We start from the raw sequence: 19,099 nt of genomic DNA, 5'->3' as shown, positions 1-19,099 counted from the left end.
TTTGTGTTTTCAGGCCTTTCTAGGCGTTTGCAAATAGGTGGTTTGCGTTTTTGGAGCGTTTAATTTTTAAAGAACCTATAAATTAACGTTTTTAAACTGTCAAACCTTTTTGCGTGCGCAAAAACATGTTCAAATCCATTGTGAAAGTGAAAGATGCGCTCAAACGGCAATAACGATCAATCAAAGCAAACTGATTGGTTTTATTCTGATCATTTTGAGGCCGTGTCATAGTTTTGAGGGAAATTTTGAGTTGTCACTTAAATGTTGATTCAAATAAAAAGCACACAAAGCGAGTGATCACGCAGTGATTGGTTTATTCCAATAGTTTGCCATCACAGCATCGGCATGAAAAGGTATAAATAGATTAAACCCGCGGTGGCAGCGGGAATGTTTGTCTGCTACGCTCTCTTCCTGCATGATGCCTTCATGAAAGCTGGGACATTATGCGAGTGGCCGCGGCTATGAGGAGCAACATGCACCGGCGGTATGCTTCAACAAAAAAAAACTTTTTCCAGAGCTGCTTGTTTGCTTAAATAAATGCAGTATTGGTTCTTTTGCTTGGACACGTAGAGGCCAATATGCTTGAGTGGTTCTTGTGAAGTTCCTCTTAACAACAAATACTCGATAGGGACAAAACTAAAGTTGAAGAACAAAAAAAACACAAATGGTCCTCGCCGAGTTCACGTCAACATGTCACAGAACGTAACGATGAGTCGAAATGAGGAAAAAAGGATGTTTCAGAAGAGTCGCGCACCGTAGCCAAATGTCTGTTTGATGGCTTCAAAGTAGAACCTGCGCCAGCCGTCCTTGGTTCGATCCACATCGTCGTTGGGAACCCCGCGACAGTCCACACGCAATTCTGTCTCAGTGCTGCGGTCCGCCAACGTCAGCGTCACGGTGGCGTAGTGCTCTGAAACCGATGCAAATCAGTCACAAAATTCATCAGCCGGGCTTTGTAGTCAGAAAATTCCACAGAATGATTACGTGAGTAAGAATACGCTCGTAATTCACCGCGGCCATGCAAACATATCAGAGCGGAACCTTAGAATTCCTGCGTGTGTGCAAATACATACCACAAGGCCAGTTGTTGTACCGCCACTTCATGACTATTTTCTCATCTCGCACCTACAAGCAGGAGTTGAGAGAAGCACTTAAATGCAAAACACCAACAACAAGCACGATAAAAGATTTTGCTTCTTGCTGAAGACGCCACATCTCACCAACTCCACAAACTCCCCCAAAACATTTCCACCTAGCAGATGAAACTTTCCTCCTTTTTCTCCCTCCACGGTGGCTGGAGAGTGCGTGAAGGCCTGAATCATCTGCAACAGGCACAACACGCTCGAGTGGACGTCGATAACGCAGGCGGTGACATTTCATGAGACGGTTGATCTTTGTGACGAAGGGCCACACTTGAGTTTTAAAATGAACAAACAGGCCAGCTCACTCACTCAGTAGGTTAAAAAAAACAACATTAAGACACAAACTGCTCTGCTGAGTTTTTTTTTGTCTGGTGTTGCAAGCAATATATATAATATAAACTTCACAAGCAGCAGACTGTGAGCAATTCTCCCCTTGCCCCAAAAATTGGTCAGCTAGCACATATCATGGAAGATCAACTTTTTTTGCTTTTACAAAGAAGTGCCTGGTCAAATTTTCAAGCAGTGTTCCCACATCTGTGGACAAAGTCCTGCTCGTTCCAGGAGGAGTGTTTTGTTAGTTGGAACATTCTTCTGTTTTCTCATCATCAAACTGACACAATTCTAGTGTGGATGAAGATGCAAATATGCTCCAAGAACAAATCAAAATAGCAAGCTAAATAAAATGGAGTGACTATACATTGTCCACCACTGCCAGAAGAGGGCTGGGCAACGTATTCGTTTCTCACCTCCTGGTTGACAAAGACTTTGAAGAGGTCTGCCGGGCTGGTGAGGAACGTTTCTGTCAGGCTGAACTTGCACGTGGGAATCTTCACACCTGTGTTGGCCGCTGGCGCTGCGCTGCTATTTGATGATGAAATCTGCCGCCGCCCCCCCCCCCAAAAAAAATGGAGTCAGCACGTCTTTTGATGAAGGAACGCCTGTAGAAATGAATGTGAGGTACCCGAGTTGTGTCCGACTTGGCTTTGGACTGCGAGGACGACTGCAGCGACGCCACGCCGTTGGCTGTCGGCAGGATCATCCCCTGAGTGAACTCTGTGCGTACGGAAGAAATAACCCGAGTTAAATACGTGTCGCCCCAAAAAGAATCAGCAACATTTGGTTTGACCTGATTTCAATAAGCCCACGTAGCTTCCGAGAGCCTCACGAATCTTATCAGCTCCCATGGATTTCATCAAGTGGACCAGTGGCGTCTCCGGTTCATCTTTGTTCAGTGCAATGCTAATCTATGAGAAGATGACAACACAAGTGTCACCGCTACAGCAACGCTCCAAGTGTCCGATTTTGACTGCTTACATCCAGATCCTCCATATCGTTCTCATCAGACAGGTTAGGAATCTCCACAGAGCCCTGGTATTTTATTCCCGATTTGGACATTCCTGTTAAAACAAAGAAAAGTCAAAAGGTTTACATTTTCACAGACTGACGATGTTGTAGATCGACATCTCACAACTTTGACCAACCTGTCCAGGTTGCTTTCAGGTTCCATTCATAGAAGAAGATCAGTTTGCCTTTGCGGTTGTTGATGGATGCCTCGCCCTCTACTTTGCTCACCTCAGTCACCTCGCAGCTTCCTTCGCCGCTCTCCACACGCAGGCCCAGCAGCAGACTTTTTAACTTATCCGACGACCAGCTTGTAGCATCTCGTTCCGTCCTGAGGAGGAAACAATTGCTACAACTTGAAAAGAAGTCATAAAAGTTCCTTAAAAGTCTGCATTTGTCGTAAGCCTTTGCGCTGCGCGCACCAGCGCTGGGACTTGGGAAACATCCCACTTGGTTCCACTCAATTACCAAATATCATCTTGTGAAGGTGTTTCAATTGTGTTTTAGGGCACATCTTGAGTTGATGGGGTATATCATCGCAACTTGTAATACACCGGGAACCTGAAACCTCCCAGACTGCAATATTGCATTTTTAGCACTTGTCAAATGTGCGGGACTACCGCACAAGCCTTGGGGATTGCGCCAAACATTCCCAGAAAAATGTTGTTCCATCAAGTCACCATGGCAATGGAGTGTGGTTGCCATGGAGAACCAACTCAGAGGGGGGAAGATGACGCTTGACACGCTGCCTGGCTGTGATGACATTTGATTATGAAGCCAGCTCAATTTTCATTTGCATGTGGTGAGATGCTGACAAAATGACAATTAAACTAGCCCAAGCAATAATTTTTAGCTCTAGTTGCCTGTAAATGTTATTCTCTCATTTGAAAACATTGCACACAAAGAAACGAGAGAACACACATTTGACAATGTTAAGAAGAAAATCTACAAACTTTTGTAGTAGTGCTCAATTTGGATTGTGCCGAGCTAACTCACAATCAACTTCAATATACACTATTGTGAGTACCCAAATGACTTATGGAATGAACCTTTTAAACATCAAGTGTGGTAATTGTAGGGATTCAAACAGCTGAAAGCCATTTGTTTATGTAATGCTGCAAGAGGAGTTTAAAATCAAAGTATAATGATTTTGTTTGAGCGCATTTAAGATTTAAAATTCACCTGCCATGAATGTGAACCTATTCAGGATGTACTTTGAGAGCTGTTTTGCTGCTTGTTAAAGACTCAGTCTCTAAGCGGGTAAAAGACAATATCAATTCCTTTAGTAACACTTTTCTTGCCTGTGCTACTTTAGCTGTTAACTTTCGGACAAAATTAACCTGGACATTTTTAGATTTTCGTCGGAAATATATTTTTCTAATTGTTAATCCATTTTAGCGGTAATAAGACGAAGGGTTGCGACAACGTTGAAAGACCTGGAAGAGCCTCAATGTGCTCTTTTCGTGCGCCCTGCGAACGGGGTCGATGTGCTATTAGCATTAGCCGCCAAGCTCGCAGACTAACGTCCTTTCTTCCCGCCTCACCAATGCCAGTTGTTGACGTTCGTGGCGTCCGCTCGCTCCTCTACGATCCAGCGAGGGTCTCCTTCGCCCCACTTGGCCATCGCGGCTGTCGTCAAAAATAAAATGGACCGTGACGAGAGTGTTTCGCCGACGCCGGTGTGGACGCAGACGCTCGCACACACACGTTGCTTCTAGAAGTATCCAGCCGGCCCCCACGAGAGAGTTGACTCGGCGAGACGAGAAATTGCTGGAAACGGAAGTTGTTGCAATGGGAACGCCTCTTTTGCCGTCTTTGGTTGGACCTCGGTCACACCGGATATCCGGCCCGATGCGAAGTCTCGCGTGACGTCATCGTTCGCGACTCTCGTTCTATACCTCGGCTTTTCAAGATGGCCGCTCTACTTGTCCGAGCACCTGAGCGAGTTAGTTCAGTTGCACTTTCTGTTCACGTCATTTTTTACGTGTTCTGTGTCATTTAACACGTACTGCTACTTTGTGATGTCATACGTAATCAGTGGTGAACTAATGCTAACAGTGGCTAGAGAACTAGCCTTTGCTACAGTAGAAAACGATATATGGATATGAAATAAACGTAGCCGACTCAAAACTCACCAATTTATGATTAGTGGTATGATAGAATACGTGACGACAGATAACACAAATACCATACACAAACTGATTGCTCTGAAGTATAGATATAATCTTAGGAGGCCACCTTCCAAATGCCAGTTCATAAATGCAATCATAGTTATCACCATTTCTCCACTGCTGCCAACCCAAAATAAATGTGCTGTAAAACAGCATCATTGATATTACTGAGCCCCCCTTCCAGCAGAAAAACTGTAGATGGTGAAACATCCAGCTTATCTGCTATATCAACAACCCAGCCATGAAAAGATTCAACACCCTGAAAAAAATGTTGATTTTGAAACACCTACTCTTTTCAGGTGTGGGTATTTTCACATCAGAGCCCTTTTTCTGCCAACACCCATATTTATGGCAATGGAAGCGTTCCAACACCCATCTTTTTCCCAGTGAAATGGCTCAACATCAACTTATCAATGGAGACAGTGGGAGAAAAGAGGGTGTTCTAAGACACCTACTCACACAAAATGTGGGTGTCCACACTTTTGCAAACAAAAGCTCAACACCCACACATCTACCCGGTTCACCACACCACTTCTCTCGTAAGCCACCCGCAGAAAATGTAGACAACTAGACGTCTATTTGGCTGTCAAGTGATGAGCAACTTGAAAAGACAAGTGATTAGTGTGACTCCACATTATGATTTTCTTTCGCGTGGCCTTTCAGCGGAGAAGTCGTGTGGAGCGATCGTGTTGATTCGCCACGACAAGAAAGCAAACGTAAGTCGTGTGCGTGTGCTCGAGTCTGTCGATTCCCCTCCCCCCTTCGCCTTCGTCTCCCTGTCCGTGCCCCGGCTGGCTGGCTGGCTGGCTGCTTGTTTGGAGTTCTCACTCCCTGGCTGACTCAAGCGAGTGGCTGTGCACAGCGGTGTTGGCGGCTCCACAGCAGCAGCAGCAGCAGCAGCCGCAGCGAGCGAGCGAGCGAGTGCGCAGAGAGAGAGGAGAGGCGCTTCACTTTTTGAAGCCGTGGCATGAATGATCTCATCGGAACGTTCTGCTCCGCTTTCACCGCCGACGATCCTATGAGTGAGATCGGAAGAAAATAAGAGTGAGGTGAGCTTAAAGTCTACCGCTCGTCGCATTTAAAGGAAGAGAAAAAGCCGGCAGCCTCGCGTTGTTTGTTTGTGTTTAACAACTTAAAAAAGTGATGGGGGTGTCGTGAAGGAGGAGGAGGAGGAGGAAACGTCGCGGACAATCGAGTGGTCGCTTTACAGGCTAATTGGCCTGTTGGCGTTCACATTTTAAAACGCGAGAATAATTGGGTGACACACGACTGACACGTCCGCCAACTTTTACGACGATTAAGTCCTGCTTTTGCTCGTTTCACCGATACATTGTCGCCCGCTCGGCCCCCACCTCCGGCTAGCTGTTAGCTTAGCACCGCAAAATGGCCTCATTGTGGTGCGGTGGTTGGGGAGACAAAAGCGGAACGCCAACTGACTCTGAGCGGCTCACATTCACAGAGCGAGCGGGCCACCTACCCAAAAGATAGGGACGACAACGTCGACGTTGAGGGGGACCCGGTGACAGAGTAACGGGTAGAATAACCCCGACTATGAGAGCGCAGTTGATTGATTGATGACGGTCGAGGCAAGGCCTCTCTGGCGGTGGGGGATGGGTCACGCTAACGGTCATTGACGAGCGGCGAGACGGCGTCTTGTCGCTTTGTTTCCGCCTATTGCACATTTCATACGCATGACACTGAAATTACATTTTCATAAAATGCAGCAAGATGCCGTTACACACCGGACCGGACTTAAAAGGCGCGGAAGAGCGTCTAGTGGCTACAATGCGCCGTTGTCCCCCCCCCCCCCCCCCATCTTTCATCAAAACAACGATGTGGCCAATCACATGATAGCGTTTGTGGTCTTTTTCAATTACATTCGTCATGTTTTTCCCCAATGCCTTTGTGTATCTACTCTTATCACACTCGCTGGCTGATGTGCTTATATAACATCATGGGCTAGTGACCTGTCAGGATTTTTTTTTAAAGACAAAAACTGTAGTTGGTAAGATCTTGCAAATAAAGAACCAGCTATTACTCCACATTTTTGTTTTCCTTGCTCAACGACGGACATCTTGAACAAACGCAACACCACCTATCTATTTTAAAATATACATTGTTTTTCTTGAAAGGCAGTGTTGCATGCTTAGCCTTACTTTTATGTTGCCACTTTATTGAATTGTGATTTCTAATGAAGGAATGGATTTTTTTCGAAATACAATATTAGGTAAAATAACTGTCAGATTATTTGATGATACAAATAATCATTGAGGGCCAATTGTCAGGTTTAGCTTCTCAAGCGTTTGGCTGAATGACAAATTTGCAGACTTGATGGATGAGGTGTTGCCCCCATCAGTGAAAATGCAATTGACTCCTTAAGGGAGGGCTATGGATAAATCAGTTGTGGGTAAACAGGTTTTCACAAGTCTCCAGTAACACCACAAAATGTTGCGAAATCTGTTGATAGTTGCATTTTTGAAAGCAGTAGTTCAAGGGGTTGGAAAAGTGATAAAAAAATAGTCAATAGTGCATAGTGAAATGAATCTTGTGAAAAACAATCAGGAAGTTACTTTTTCTGCCTCCCTGGGTGAGCATCTGAATCTGGTTCCACCAGTTTTGATGTGTGTCTCGCATTCACTAAATACGTTCAAGACTCACGACATTCGGCTAACGAAAAAGCTGTGTTAAGGATTTTTTCTAGGGGCCAATTTTACACTCTAATGTTTTTTTTGTTTTTTTTCCCGCTTTCAGACAAGACGACATGTATTCAAAGGGCACCAAGCGTAAGTTCCTAGACTCGGCGGAGGAGGCGGTGACAGCAACCAGTCCTGGCGAACAGGGGCCAGCGACAGCTCGGACGCCGTCGCCTTCATATAGCCTCCAGCGCCAGTCTCTCCTGGACATGTCGCTCATCAAACTTCAGCTGTGCCACATGCTGGTGGAGCCCAACCTGTGCCGCTCGGTGCTCATCGCCAACACGGTACGGCAAATCCAGGAGGAGATGACTCAGGATGGCACCTGGCAGATCATGACGCAAGCTCTGGCCGCCGCCCAGTGCCCCGCCGATCGCCTGGTGGCCACCGAGGTGCTGTGCCGGCAGTCGGATCCGGCGGCGGCGGCCGGTCAGAGCCCCAAACCATACCCTCTGATGGGCGGCCTGGACGAGGGCTACCACACAGAGGAGGTGGTGATGGAAGCGGGGGACCACAAAGAGGTCCTTTCCACGCAGTCTTATCTGGCGGGCCCCTTTGGGATGGGGCCCTGCTGGGAGGAGCGTGAGGAGGACGACGAGGACGGCGAGGAGTCGGAGGGCGAGGACGACGACCGCCCCGAGGTGGAATCCAAGCCGGGGGAGCAGGTTTTTGGCACTTTTGAGATCAAGCAGCCGCCGCCGCCCCCTCCAGACCCGGCGCTGGAGGAGCTGTTCTCAGATGTGGACCCATCCTACTATGAGCTGGACACAGTGCTGACAGGCATGCAGAGCGCCCCCAAGATGGGACCTTACGACCTGCTGGAGAGCCTTTCCTCCCACGGGCCGCAACCTCTCAGCCCCAGCGCAAGCTGCCGGTCGGACCTGAACGAACTGGACCACATCATGGAGATCATTGTGGGCTCTTGAAGCTCGGCACCGCCGTGGACTTTCCTGAATGTGCTTTTGTTACACAGCCAGATTGTGGGAGGGGCAAAGTGGGAAATTATCTGCGAGCCAAAAATGATTTTTCGGATCGGCAGCTCCCATTGGGACATTTTTATGTTCTTTTGTTTTTACTCGAACAGTATATTCCAAACACGGAGGAACACGTTCATAAGTAGGGTTGCAAAGTAGTGGAAAGGTTCCAGTACAATTCCACAAAAGTTTATCCAAAGGAATTTAAGCTGGGGAAAAAGGTTTCCAGGTTTGAAACTTTTCATAAGAATTGAGGGCAATTTTAGGGAAGGATGCATAAATTGAAATATTTTAGTTTTTGTCCGAAGCAGTCATCCATGCAAAATAGATAGCCCCAAATGTGGGGTATCATGCTACCTAAATTGCGCTGTCTTTTTTCCCCACTTGGCTCAAGCATTGGTGTATTCGTAACTAAAATTTCCGCTTGTAATACAAACCCAAAATAAAAATACAAACGATGGGTCGAGAAACACAAACTGGTGAATCGGGACTACAGTGGTGGACCCATGCTATTTGCGCCTGATCTGGACCAAACTTGAATCGAGATAACCCGCCAATAATTAACTGAAAATAATCATACGGTTTTAAAAACTATTGTTCAAGAATAAATGAACAAATTCATCTGTTAAGAAACAGCAATTGCAGAAAAAATATTTTGCAATCGAACAAAATGCCATATGAAAGTTTTAACTGATTAATTGATTCTACCAATATTCATTTGTAAATTCCGCTTCAGTTTCCATGGGAAGTTAGGGAATGTTTTTCCAATTGCCAGAATTTTTGCAACTATTTGCAACAGTCTGTTTCTTTATGGGTTGTTTTTTTTTTTTTCCATGTTTACGTCCGTTGCGCTAGCTCCCGCTCGGCCTATTTATTGGAAGTCTTCACACTACGACATCAACAGCAATTCAGAACAAACATCCACAACTTTGAATTCATGCGTATTTTCCTAAATATTTGAGCAATTATGAATGGAATATATGTATATGTACCTATATGTATATAGAAATATATATTTTGCATTATACAGTCGGGGGGAGGGGGGTTTTGCAAGTATCATTTGATATTCTTGTTCCCATCATTTTTTTCTGAGATTTTTAACATGGCCACATTTGGGACTAGATTGTCTTCCCAAACTTTTTTTTTTTTTTTTTTTTTGCCATTGTCAAGCTTTTTTAAAAATGTTTATACCAGTGCTGATTTTACTTCACTTGCTCCAAAGCTTTTTTGTTTTATTTTTTCAACCCAGGGAAGCAAAAACACACCTTTCTATCAGAAGAAGCCATATTGCTAATTTATTTTTTTTATTTATTGTATTTATTCTATCTGTAGGTACATCTGCACCACACGTCACCCATTCGGTCTAAATGAAAATTTGTCACTTGTTTTTTTTCCCGTCTTGAGTGCAGTACCTATTTATGATTCCATTTTTGTTTAAATAATCACAAGAACCGGGTCACAATTCCAATCACTATGCAGCTCCGTCATACGCGTTACGAAAATGATTGTATATGACTTCAATGTCCTTTAAAAGTCCTTTTATGCAAACAGTTGCCTTTCTGCAAAAACGGACGCTCACAGCGGCGGTGAAGACGACGGTGGAGAACTCAGGCAATGTAAACATGTATTGACAAACACATAAGTTCAGTATTACACACGTACACACACTCCTGAAGGATGTCACGCTGGTCGCAATGGGAGCTAGAACTTCAAAGACTTATTACTATCGTTGTCAAAAACTGTATGCATTTTTTTTATATGCTGACAAAAACTTGTAGTGTCTTTGTAAATATTTTTTTATAATAAAAGATGCAACTATTGGTTGTCTTGTGTGCCTTTGTGTTCATTATAGTTGTTTCATCGATATTTGTACTTTTTTTCCTTAAATATTGTAGCATTACAATGTAACTGCAAGGCAGGTCAAAGTTTTGATGTTTAGAAACCTATAAAATATATATATATATTTTCAAACTGAAAGACTTTCCGATGGAGCCATGTTGTAGCCAGTAATGAAAAGGTGCACTTAAATTGTGGTCTTTGTCTTCACATGCAGAGTCTACTCAGGTGGCAGCATGACAAAGCACACACTCATCTGACTCAACACAGTTCAGTAGTCACCAGACCGATATGTGCACAAACTTGCACCCCTACTAAACCTTTAGCAACACTTGAATGGAAAAGAAAACCGAGCAAGAAGCCGTACCTTGGCGTAATGAACGGCTGCCAAGCCTTTGTGACCATCTTTTTAAAGATTAACAGCCTGCTGGTGACTCAGCAGAAAAAGAAAAAGAGACGAGCAGGATGGTGGGAAGCCATTTGTAAAGGCACGAGAACTGCTTCTAGGATTAACTTGAAGGAGAGAAATTAATAACAAATGTCTTAATCACAGCCCAATGGTGAGTGTGAACAAACTGTCATCCAAGAAAGTGATTCCTCCTCTTCCGTAGATGTGACTACAGACAAAAGCAGGATGAATTAAGAATTCTGTTCATTTTCAGCTAAATGCTTCAGAGCTCACTGGACGGACAGCGCCTCACAGTGCAGATGGACAATGACCCAATGCACACAGAGGGCGCAACCAAATTAATTTTGAAGCCAAAGAGGTGGAACGTTGTGCAATGGCCAGGTCAATCACCTGACCCGAGTCCAACTGTGCATGCATCTAACTTGCTGGAGACAAAGGTGAAAAGAGAATGCCACCATAACCTCAGTGAGATTCGTCAACCATTAATATGTTAAATTCACTTAAAATGTACCCTTAAAATTCTAATTTGATGTTGGAGACATTTTGTTGTGGTGATGAGCTTTTAACAGAAAAATGACATAAATATACTATAGCGAATTTGAATTTACTGAATTTTATTGATGGCTGATAACATTTTAGCACAAATAGCCAACAGTAAGTTTTTTTTAAATGAATAGATATCCAAAGGAGAAGTAGGTCAAATCACAATGAAAACTTGTTCAGGAAAGAAAAGAAGAACAATATTGTTTTTTTGAGAAAGCTCGAGTGATGCGCTCACTGCTTTTAGGCGAAAGACGCAAAACATGAGCGTGGAAACCCCTTATTTGGTATCTGCTTGACTGCTTCCGGTCACCCCCCCTCCCTCCCCCGCCCCTCCCCCCGCCTCTAGCCCTCTGGCTCTGCGTCATCGGGCCCTTTAAAATGTTGCATTCAGGAAACACATGTAGACCTGGCAACACCCTCCGGTTCATGTTGCTTTTTAATTTGCGCCAGCATAAAGCATTCAGATGTACGTCTAATAGTTTTGTATCATTGTTGGACAAAAACCACAAAAAATGTAATTTTGACGTACAAACGTTAGAAAACTGCGGTAGTTTTGATTGATAAGTCTTCAAAAAGTGTTATTTTTGTCGTGTTTCGTTTCACAACAAAGATATTGATTCCTAACATCACACTTTTCTATCTAGTTACACACAAAACCGCGATTGGTCCAATCACTTTGGTGGCTCACGTGTGCAGCCACCCGATCCCGAGTTCCTACGTTCTCGGAGCGGCATCTGAACGTACCGCAGCCGCCGCACATTCATAGCCCCGTGAGCGGCGGAGGCGGATGCTTGAAGGACGCTCGAATGGACCAATTACAACCGGTTTAAAAAGCCCCGGTCCCACCCATACTTCGACACCCTCCACCCTCACCCCCTCCACGGGGACCGAACATTCCTCCTCTTCTCTACGGACTCGACGGCGACATATCACGGCCGAAGAAACGGACTTTACGGGGGATTGTCTTCTCATGACGCGGGCCGAGGACAAATAAGGTTTGTTAGCTTGAATTAAATAATTCGGAACTTTTAAACTCGGCTCACAAGCGGGACCGGTTCGTTACCCTCATCGGGAGTTGGAGCCCAACAGAGGAGCATGACGTTCATGTGTGTGTTTTGTCATTAAAACTATCAGAAGGCAAATTGGATATAGCTTTAAGGACTCACTCTCCAACCTCCCTATTTGGAGTTCCACGTGTGGTTGGTAGAACCATCTTCTCGAACCTGCCTCTACCTGGTCTGACTCTCCCTCTAGTAGATGAAGCGGCGCCTTTTCTGCATGAGTAAAATCTTACGCATCACAGCCTCTGAGTCACGACAATATAAAAATCCCAGGTGTCCCAGATAGGACTGTTGGGACAGGACATCAGGAGAATAAAAATTGGACCTGTTTGGTCACTGTTACATATACCAGGACGCTAACATGATGATGGTCCCTGCCAACATGAACTGCCAATGTTCCCAAGAGGCCTTTAGTGTGAAAGGTATTGTAGCAGATAGAAGGTTGGAATCAACCCACAAATTTCCCAGCTTCTGATGTTGGACAATGGCTGTGTGAAAGGCGATAACAGAGGAATGCCAGGACCAGTCTAGTTAAACACCAGTCCTGCAAAAAGCCAGGAATCGGAAAGGTATCGATATGTGATGGGATATTGGAATGGAACAGCTAAACTTGTAAAAACTGTTGTATTATTACAAGTATGTCCTTATAATATGTGGAAAAAACTTCCTGCAGGTCCATGTTGGGTCGCGGCGTGAAGCGGAAGTGGAGCTGCGTGGAGGAGTTGGACGCGGTCGGTGAGGAGAAGCAGCGGCGCAGTGATGGCGAGGTCAGCACCACGGAGGCAATATCAGGTGGTGCCGACGACATGCGTCAGCGCTTGCTGGGCCTCAGCCTGGAGAAGCTGCAACGCTATCGGGCCGGCGTGGAGCTCAGCCTGCGTCGCTCGGTGCTTCTCATCAACACGCTGCGGCAGATTCAGGACGACATGCTCAGCAACTCCGAGGAGAACAAGAGTGCGATCCTCTGTGCTCCGGACTCCCCTCTTATGTACGAGGACCGCACCTGTCCCGGGTGTGCAGAGGGTGGCAGAGACAGTCCGTCCACACAACTGGAATCCACCCGGGAAGCGAACATTGGGGCGTTTAGCGATGTGGTGAACGCCATGGGCTACCTCGGTGACTTGGCTCTGGACGATATCTTCGAAGACATTGATACGTCCATGTACGAAACACCTGACGTGTCTGGGGGCTGGATGGCGGGCTCTCTGTGGCCCCTCAGCGTGTCCCTCTGGGCGGACGATAATGAGAAAGGCACTGGTGGAGGTCTCCAGTCATGCCTGATGGACGTCAATGAGCTGGATCACATCATGGAGATCTTGGTCAAGTCCTGATCCACCAGTACATTGAACCCCTGCGTAGTCGCCTTCGGTATATGTGACTTTCTTGGGCCATTTTGTTGACACGACACTCCTCGTTTTAGGAAGTCCAGAATCCTCAAGACGCTTTGACGCCACTGGGGCTTCTTTGCTGCGTCGTATCTCTCAATTGTATTTTGATGGCATTTTTGTTTTTATGACTGAGGTTTTATGGAAGTAGTTTTGTATATGAAAAGCTCCAGGGCAAAACTTTTACGGTTTACTCCCGTTCTACCTCTTGATGTTGGCACTCCTGCGAACCGATCGTTCAGAATTTTAGCTTTCCCACAAGGACTCATTTCAACGATGTGCCTTACTGTTTGTACGTCTCAGGCCACGTCCACAGATTCAGGAACTTGTGAGCCAATCACAATGAGGATTTAAAAAAACACCTCTCTTTGTACACAAGAATCCGTTTATCGACTTTAGCGTCCATATCAACCAATCTGAATGCTGAAAAAGCTACATCATGCAGTTATCGCTGGTCATCCATTTTCTATAATACCGATTCATTCCAAACACCATTTAGACTCTTCAACGACCCCACATTTTTGGGAATGTAGCAGCCAAGATTTAAAGCCAGAACCTCTCAACAATAAGGTTGACATGTAAAACACGTAGACCAAAAACTTTGGCCAGTACATAACCCCAACGTTTTCGAGAGGACCAAGAAAACAAAAACCAGCCTAATGCAAAAAAAACAAAAACGGAAAACAGTCTTTCTGACAATATCTGCGTTGATGTGGACATGGCCTGAGGCTACTTGAGCGTCATACACTCAAGCACACAAACCTGCCCCACCACCACAGCCCTTCTTCTGTGCTCTGGCTTCATGTTTCCTGACAGGCTGACAAGCAAGTAGCCAGGGAGGGGCTGACAAGCAGGACGACGGGGGAGGGGTGGGTGGTTGAGGAAGCACCGCTTACGTCACTTGTCCATTGGGAGGAGCTTCCAGCTTGTTTTGTCCAAGACTGGTGCAGCTGGCCAATTGCGTGAGACCTATGATCGCTCTTGGGACTTGTTTTTCAGTCTTTCTTTTCTGTGTAGAAAGACCGAGAGCATACGGAGGAGGCTGACCAATGAAATATTATTTGTTATTTAATTTCAGAGAACGTTGCAGTGTTATTTATACGTGTGTTCAGGTTATATAAGCACAAAAGCTGTATGTTGTAGAGAAAGCTCTTTATATATATTTAAATGTAAATGAATGAAGGATGCGATTACTGGTAATAATTCCTATTATGTATTTTATAGATTTTATTAACCAATACAGAAACTACAAAAATAACACTTGTCCTTTTTTAACTACTGACAAAACATACATCTGCACGCAAACACAGACTGACTCGTTGAATACACTCCCTTTACCTAATAATTTTAAGAAATAATGTTAACATTATAGCAGCATTGTCTAAGTCATTTGAACATTAAAAAAAAAGACAAAAAGGGAACCAATTTGTCCACTGAAACCGCTGAGGATACAAAAGCTCGGCGAAGGTTGCTCTCTTGTGGTTAGACGACCGTAATGCAGGTCCACTATTGTACACGGCGTTCTCTGTTTACGATGGCACTGACATGATGTTTCGAGGTACGAATATGCACCCACGCTGTTTCTCATTGGACTTACAAATGTTTTTCATGCTAAGATTCTCTAGTGTCTAAACTTCTAAATTAAAAAAACATAGGCTGGTTCTTGTCTCCAAATCTTGATTCATTAGCTATTCAAAAGCGTCATTGAAAGTAGGGGGTAACCCTGCAAGCTATATAAAAAAAAAAAAATCAAGCATGTGACACATGGACTAAATGAGTTCAAAACCATAACCTTGCAGTTACTTGCATGTTGTTGTTTTTTTAATCTTCCTTCTGCCAACCTTAACTTTGCTCTCCTTTTTCATCTTCAATGATAGTCCTTAATCTTCCTGCACTTCATCTCTCCTGTGCTGACACTAACAGTAGTGCTAAGCCAAGTGGCAACTTTTGACAGAAACGCTTGATTTTGCCTCGATGTGCTTATAGATCAGTTTTGATCGCCTCTTGTTGAATCAAGTCTTCTTGATATATTTTTTAAAGTCAAGTCAATAACCGCTTTGAATCAAAGAACATTTTATGAATCCGTCTTTACGAGAGGTTTGGGGGCCCGAAGAATTCTCGGGCAGGCAGCTGCTTATGTTTATTTCCTCACCCTCAACGTTTTGCCGGCATATTAACTGTCATTACTCATTCTACTCACAAAACTCGTTTTATGGCTCAGCTCATCTGAAAATATGAAAGCAGCCCAGTAAAAGCAGAAGCCAGCAAGACCAAAGTCGCTTGGGATCGATGCGCGCCTTTGCTGCAGACATCGGTCACGGCGGGGCTGCGGGTGTGGTTCAATTAAAAAAAAAAAAAAAAAAAAGCCTGCCCGCAGTCCGTCCGGCCCCGCTCGTCTGGCTTCTCATGAGATGGCCGACATCAGTTGACTGCACCAAATGAGAAAAAGAAGCGACCCTGGTGTTGTGCCGCTGACTCAGCAAAAGCCTATTGAACTTCCTCAAAAGACGGATAGATGGCGCCACTTAGCAATTTGTTTGCGTCAACACAATTTCACCACCTCAAAAGCTCTGTGGAGGAATCCTTTGGTCTGCAGTAACAACAGGCAAGGGATGCCATTTTTGAAGAAGTAAAAGCGCAGATGGTTAGATTGGAAAGCAAACAAACGCATCTGAACCTCCAGAGACTAGTGTAAAGGCCTCAGCTTTCGAGTAGTCTTGTTGGGAGAAATGCGAGGGGACGCATTTCTTGATGTGATTATCCGTAAAGTATTTCCAAGAGTCGGGTAAAGGTCCGGAATGTGACCTGAACATGCAAACATTCATTCACGTGGAAATGGATTTGTGATGCCATCTCATGACTGATGTCGTTCATTTTTCACATGATGCTACAGTATCTTCTTCTTGTTGTTTTTCTTTCATTCTCAACAAAATCATGTGACATGCTCAGTCAGATGGGAACATTTTACAATCGTATTGGAAAATGTGGAAGCGTATTCTTCTCCCCACGTTTTGTGACATAGTTCTCCTTCCTTGTTTGTCAACTGGTTTAAAAGTCTAAAGATTCTCTGATGGATTGAAACCTTTCCATCTTCAAGTCCGACATTGTCCACGTCAACAATGCAATGAATTCCATTTCAGTTTCAGATCTTGAACATTTGCACGTGTTGTCTCCAAGTCAAGCTTTTCAACGAGCAAGCGATTCTAATTCCAACGATGGGCCGGAAAACAGCAATGGGAGCGTTCAATCTCATTTCCTTGACGTTAATTCTAAAGGAGGCTAATGAGGCAAATGGTCTCGCCCATGTGGAAGTACACGTGTGGACCGGCTTCACGTGGTTGTCACATGAGAGGCGGTGGTTTCGTTACGCGAATGAAAAGTCGAGGCATCCATGCTTACAAGTGTCTGCAGGTCGTAAAGTGGAGCAAGTTGGAAGCTGGTTTCCATGGCAACCACAGCCTCTTGAACTTTGCATCATGCATTTTAATTGAAAATTCAATCAAGTGGATGTTTTCAAATGCAACTAAATGATTCCAAGTGGAGATAATGAAAACGAGCAAGAGCCCTCAGTCACAGCAAACGACATTAGGCGCCGGCCGATGCTCTTTGGCTCTCGCTACCCCCGGCAGCTAGCACGGGATGGCCGGTCCGAGTGACGAGACGTTTCGTTAGGGTCAGGCTGCTCGTTCTGTTTTGGGAAAGGATTCATTCTGCCGGTCTTAATTCACATGATGTCACAGCATCAGTGATGAAAAAAAAGTCCTTTGGTGGCAAAACATGACAACGATGAAGAAGAAAAGAGGGATATCTGATTTGAATTAGCATGAACGCTGGCAGATGTTTGTGTCCAACATTGTGAGTACATTTAACAACAGATTTAAAGAATATGAACCTGAGCCGTGTGAACAGAACAGCCCGTGAAAACAAGAATTTCAAGGTAAGCGTTTCAGTGGCTCAGCGGAAAATTAGATCCCGGCCTCATGCCCAGGAACCTGAAGAATTTCCAATGCTAATGTGAGGCGAGGCTGACGCTGACCATCGCTTATTTACTGTGTCGTTTTTACGGAGCTGAGGATAATGCCATTTTAATCAACTAATCAAACAAGAATGCGGACATCTGTCCATAGAAGACCCACAGACACGAGAAGAGTGGAACCTCATCCGCTCATTCCTCATGTGCTCATTGCCTTTAATGGTCAGTTTGAGATGAAATGAAATTCTCAAATGGACCAGCACCAAAAGGACAAAATGGCAAAGATTTCAAAAGAGTTCCAAGTGCAATCGGGCCCAACGACAGAGAGGATCAAATAAGTACCAAGAAGATCAAACACAGAAATGGGAACCACCACATGTCAGAGGATCGAGTGGGCAAAAGAGCCACAGGACTATGCCCAAGTGGACCAAATACTGAGATGTCCAATCTCTGAAAAGGCGACTCGCGGTTAGCTCATAAATGTAAATCTGGTTCACGTCCATAAACAAGTCATTGTGTCACATGACGAACTGAGTTGCGGCCTCGCAGGGTCGGAGGTGTGATAAAATGTGCGTCGACGTGTAATGAGGCTGACTGATGAGATGCTGAGCTTGCAAGAAGAAGGCCTGCTGGCAGCATCCAAGCGCTTGGATTGACAGCGAGAGCCATCCATCAGACCGGTGGCAGAAGGTGGGGCAAATTTGGGATGAGGCCGCCAATACTTAAGGAGACCCGTTTCCAATGATGCCACAATGGTCAGGAAATGCTCATTCCTTTCCTCTGCGGCCATAAAACTGAGAAGCTGTATCAATGTCCTTGTGAAGGTGAGCCAGAAATAAATGCTGCATCACTTTGGCTGCAGGTGGACTTGAGGGATGAGCTCATGCGATCATCTTGAATGCGACGCTAGTGAGAACTTTGGCGCTATCACGGTGGCGGATCTGCGTGCCAACCCATTAAAAAAAGATCTTGTGCTACGCGACGATGTCATTCTTTCCCTAAAGGCGACACTCTGGAAGCGGCATGTGACAGCGCCGGTTGAAGAGTGAAGGCAAAGCAAAGAGCCCGCTACCTGACACCCGGTCTTCCTCGCATCGCCCCGCTATCGATCCACGAGGCTAATGCACCATCGAGTTCACGTGGGCACCACTTAGCGCTGACGATATCTTTACATGTTCGCATTCAAATGTGCATTTCTGAACGTCTGCTCAAGATTAGGTGCTCACATCCCAAGGGACCGATGAGCAATATTAGAAGAGCCGACCTGTCCTACAGGCAAAACACGTTTGATCGTTATCTTCTCCGTTTGTGTCCTTATGCTGCTAATGAAGTTAGTGATGGCGGGAAGGAAGTGGCGAATCCATTTTTATCACAGAACCGCGGTGACAGTTACCTGAGGCGGAAGCGCAAATGCTCTCCAGCTAGTTTCTGAAATGATGACAATGTCCATGTAAAAAACAGTCCATGCCTTGCAAAAAACTTACTTGTCGACTGACTTCACAAGCAAAACAAAAAGCACCAATGTTGTATTCTTTGTCCATGGCAGTACCTTTGCTTAATTTCACAATAAA

At 45.0% G+C, this 19,099-nt stretch overlaps 3 protein-coding genes across 4 annotated transcripts; 2 read left to right on the top strand and 1 right to left on the bottom strand.

Annotated features, from left to right (window-relative positions):
* Positions 1 to 291: 291 nt before the first annotated feature.
* Positions 292 to 6,410, bottom strand: ahsa1b (AHA1, activator of heat shock protein ATPase homolog 1b). Its single transcript, XM_085931821.1, has 11 exons — positions 6,132 to 6,410; positions 4,191 to 5,670; positions 4,028 to 4,112; positions 2,624 to 2,814; positions 2,457 to 2,539; positions 2,269 to 2,386; positions 2,104 to 2,195; positions 1,889 to 2,020; positions 1,221 to 1,322; positions 1,074 to 1,125; positions 292 to 910 (listed from the first exon to the last, which is right to left on the bottom strand). The coding sequence occupies exons 3-11, from the start codon at positions 4,105 to 4,107 to the stop codon at positions 738 to 740; spliced, it is 1,023 nt and encodes a 340-aa protein (XP_085787947.1). The 5' UTR covers positions 4,108 to 4,112; positions 4,191 to 5,670; positions 6,132 to 6,410; the 3' UTR covers positions 292 to 737.
* cdca4 (cell division cycle associated 4) lies at positions 5,052 to 10,141 on the top strand. 2 transcript variants are annotated; one of them, XM_085931823.1, is made up of 2 exons: positions 5,052 to 5,370; positions 7,406 to 10,141. In XM_085931823.1, the coding sequence occupies exon 2, from the start codon at positions 7,416 to 7,418 to the stop codon at positions 8,271 to 8,273; it is 858 nt and encodes a 285-aa protein (XP_085787949.1). In that variant the 5' UTR covers positions 5,052 to 5,370; positions 7,406 to 7,415; the 3' UTR covers positions 8,274 to 10,141. The 2 variants fall into 2 exon arrangements, with proteins under 2 accessions (XP_085787949.1, XP_085787948.1); XM_085931822.1 differs by having other exon boundaries at positions 5,062 to 5,703.
* Positions 10,142 to 11,612: 1,471 nt separating this feature from the next.
* LOC147045594 (cell division cycle-associated protein 4-like) lies at positions 11,613 to 15,198 on the top strand. Its single transcript, XM_085932818.1, has 2 exons — positions 11,613 to 12,104; positions 12,844 to 15,198. Exon 2 carries the CDS (start codon positions 12,848 to 12,850, stop codon positions 13,499 to 13,501), a length of 654 nt encoding a protein of 217 aa, XP_085788944.1. The 5' UTR covers positions 11,613 to 12,104; positions 12,844 to 12,847; the 3' UTR covers positions 13,502 to 15,198.
* Positions 15,199 to 19,099: the final 3,901 nt, after the last annotated feature.

This window comes from Syngnathus leptorhynchus, chromosome 15, assembly GCF_054491065.1.
Source record: "Syngnathus leptorhynchus isolate UIUO chromosome 15, UIUO_Slep, whole genome shotgun sequence".
NCBI lineage: Eukaryota > Metazoa > Chordata > Actinopteri > Syngnathiformes > Syngnathidae > Syngnathus > Syngnathus leptorhynchus.
This window is presented reverse-complemented; position numbering and strand designations above follow the sequence as displayed.

Bases quoted from the DNA above. Each gene is read 5' to 3' on its own strand.
- ahsa1b (XM_085931821.1), bottom strand. From the start codon at position 4,107: ATGGCCAAGTGGGGCGAAGGAGACCCTCGCTGGATCGTAGAGGAGCGA. The intron at 2,540-2,623 runs GTTGGTCAAAGT...TTGTTTTAACAG, and splicing joins CCTGAAAGCAACCTGGACAG to GAATGTCCAAATCGGGAATA. The intron at 2,196-2,268 runs GTCAAACCAAAT...CCGTACGCACAG, and splicing joins CGTGGGCTTATTGAAATCAG to AGTTCACTCAGGGGATGATC.
- LOC147045594 (XM_085932818.1), top strand. From the start codon at position 12,848: ATGTTGGGTCGCGGCGTGAAGCGGAAGTGGAGCTGCGTGGAGGAGTTG.
- cdca4 (XM_085931823.1), top strand. From the start codon at position 7,416: ATGTATTCAAAGGGCACCAAGCGTAAGTTCCTAGACTCGGCGGAGGAG.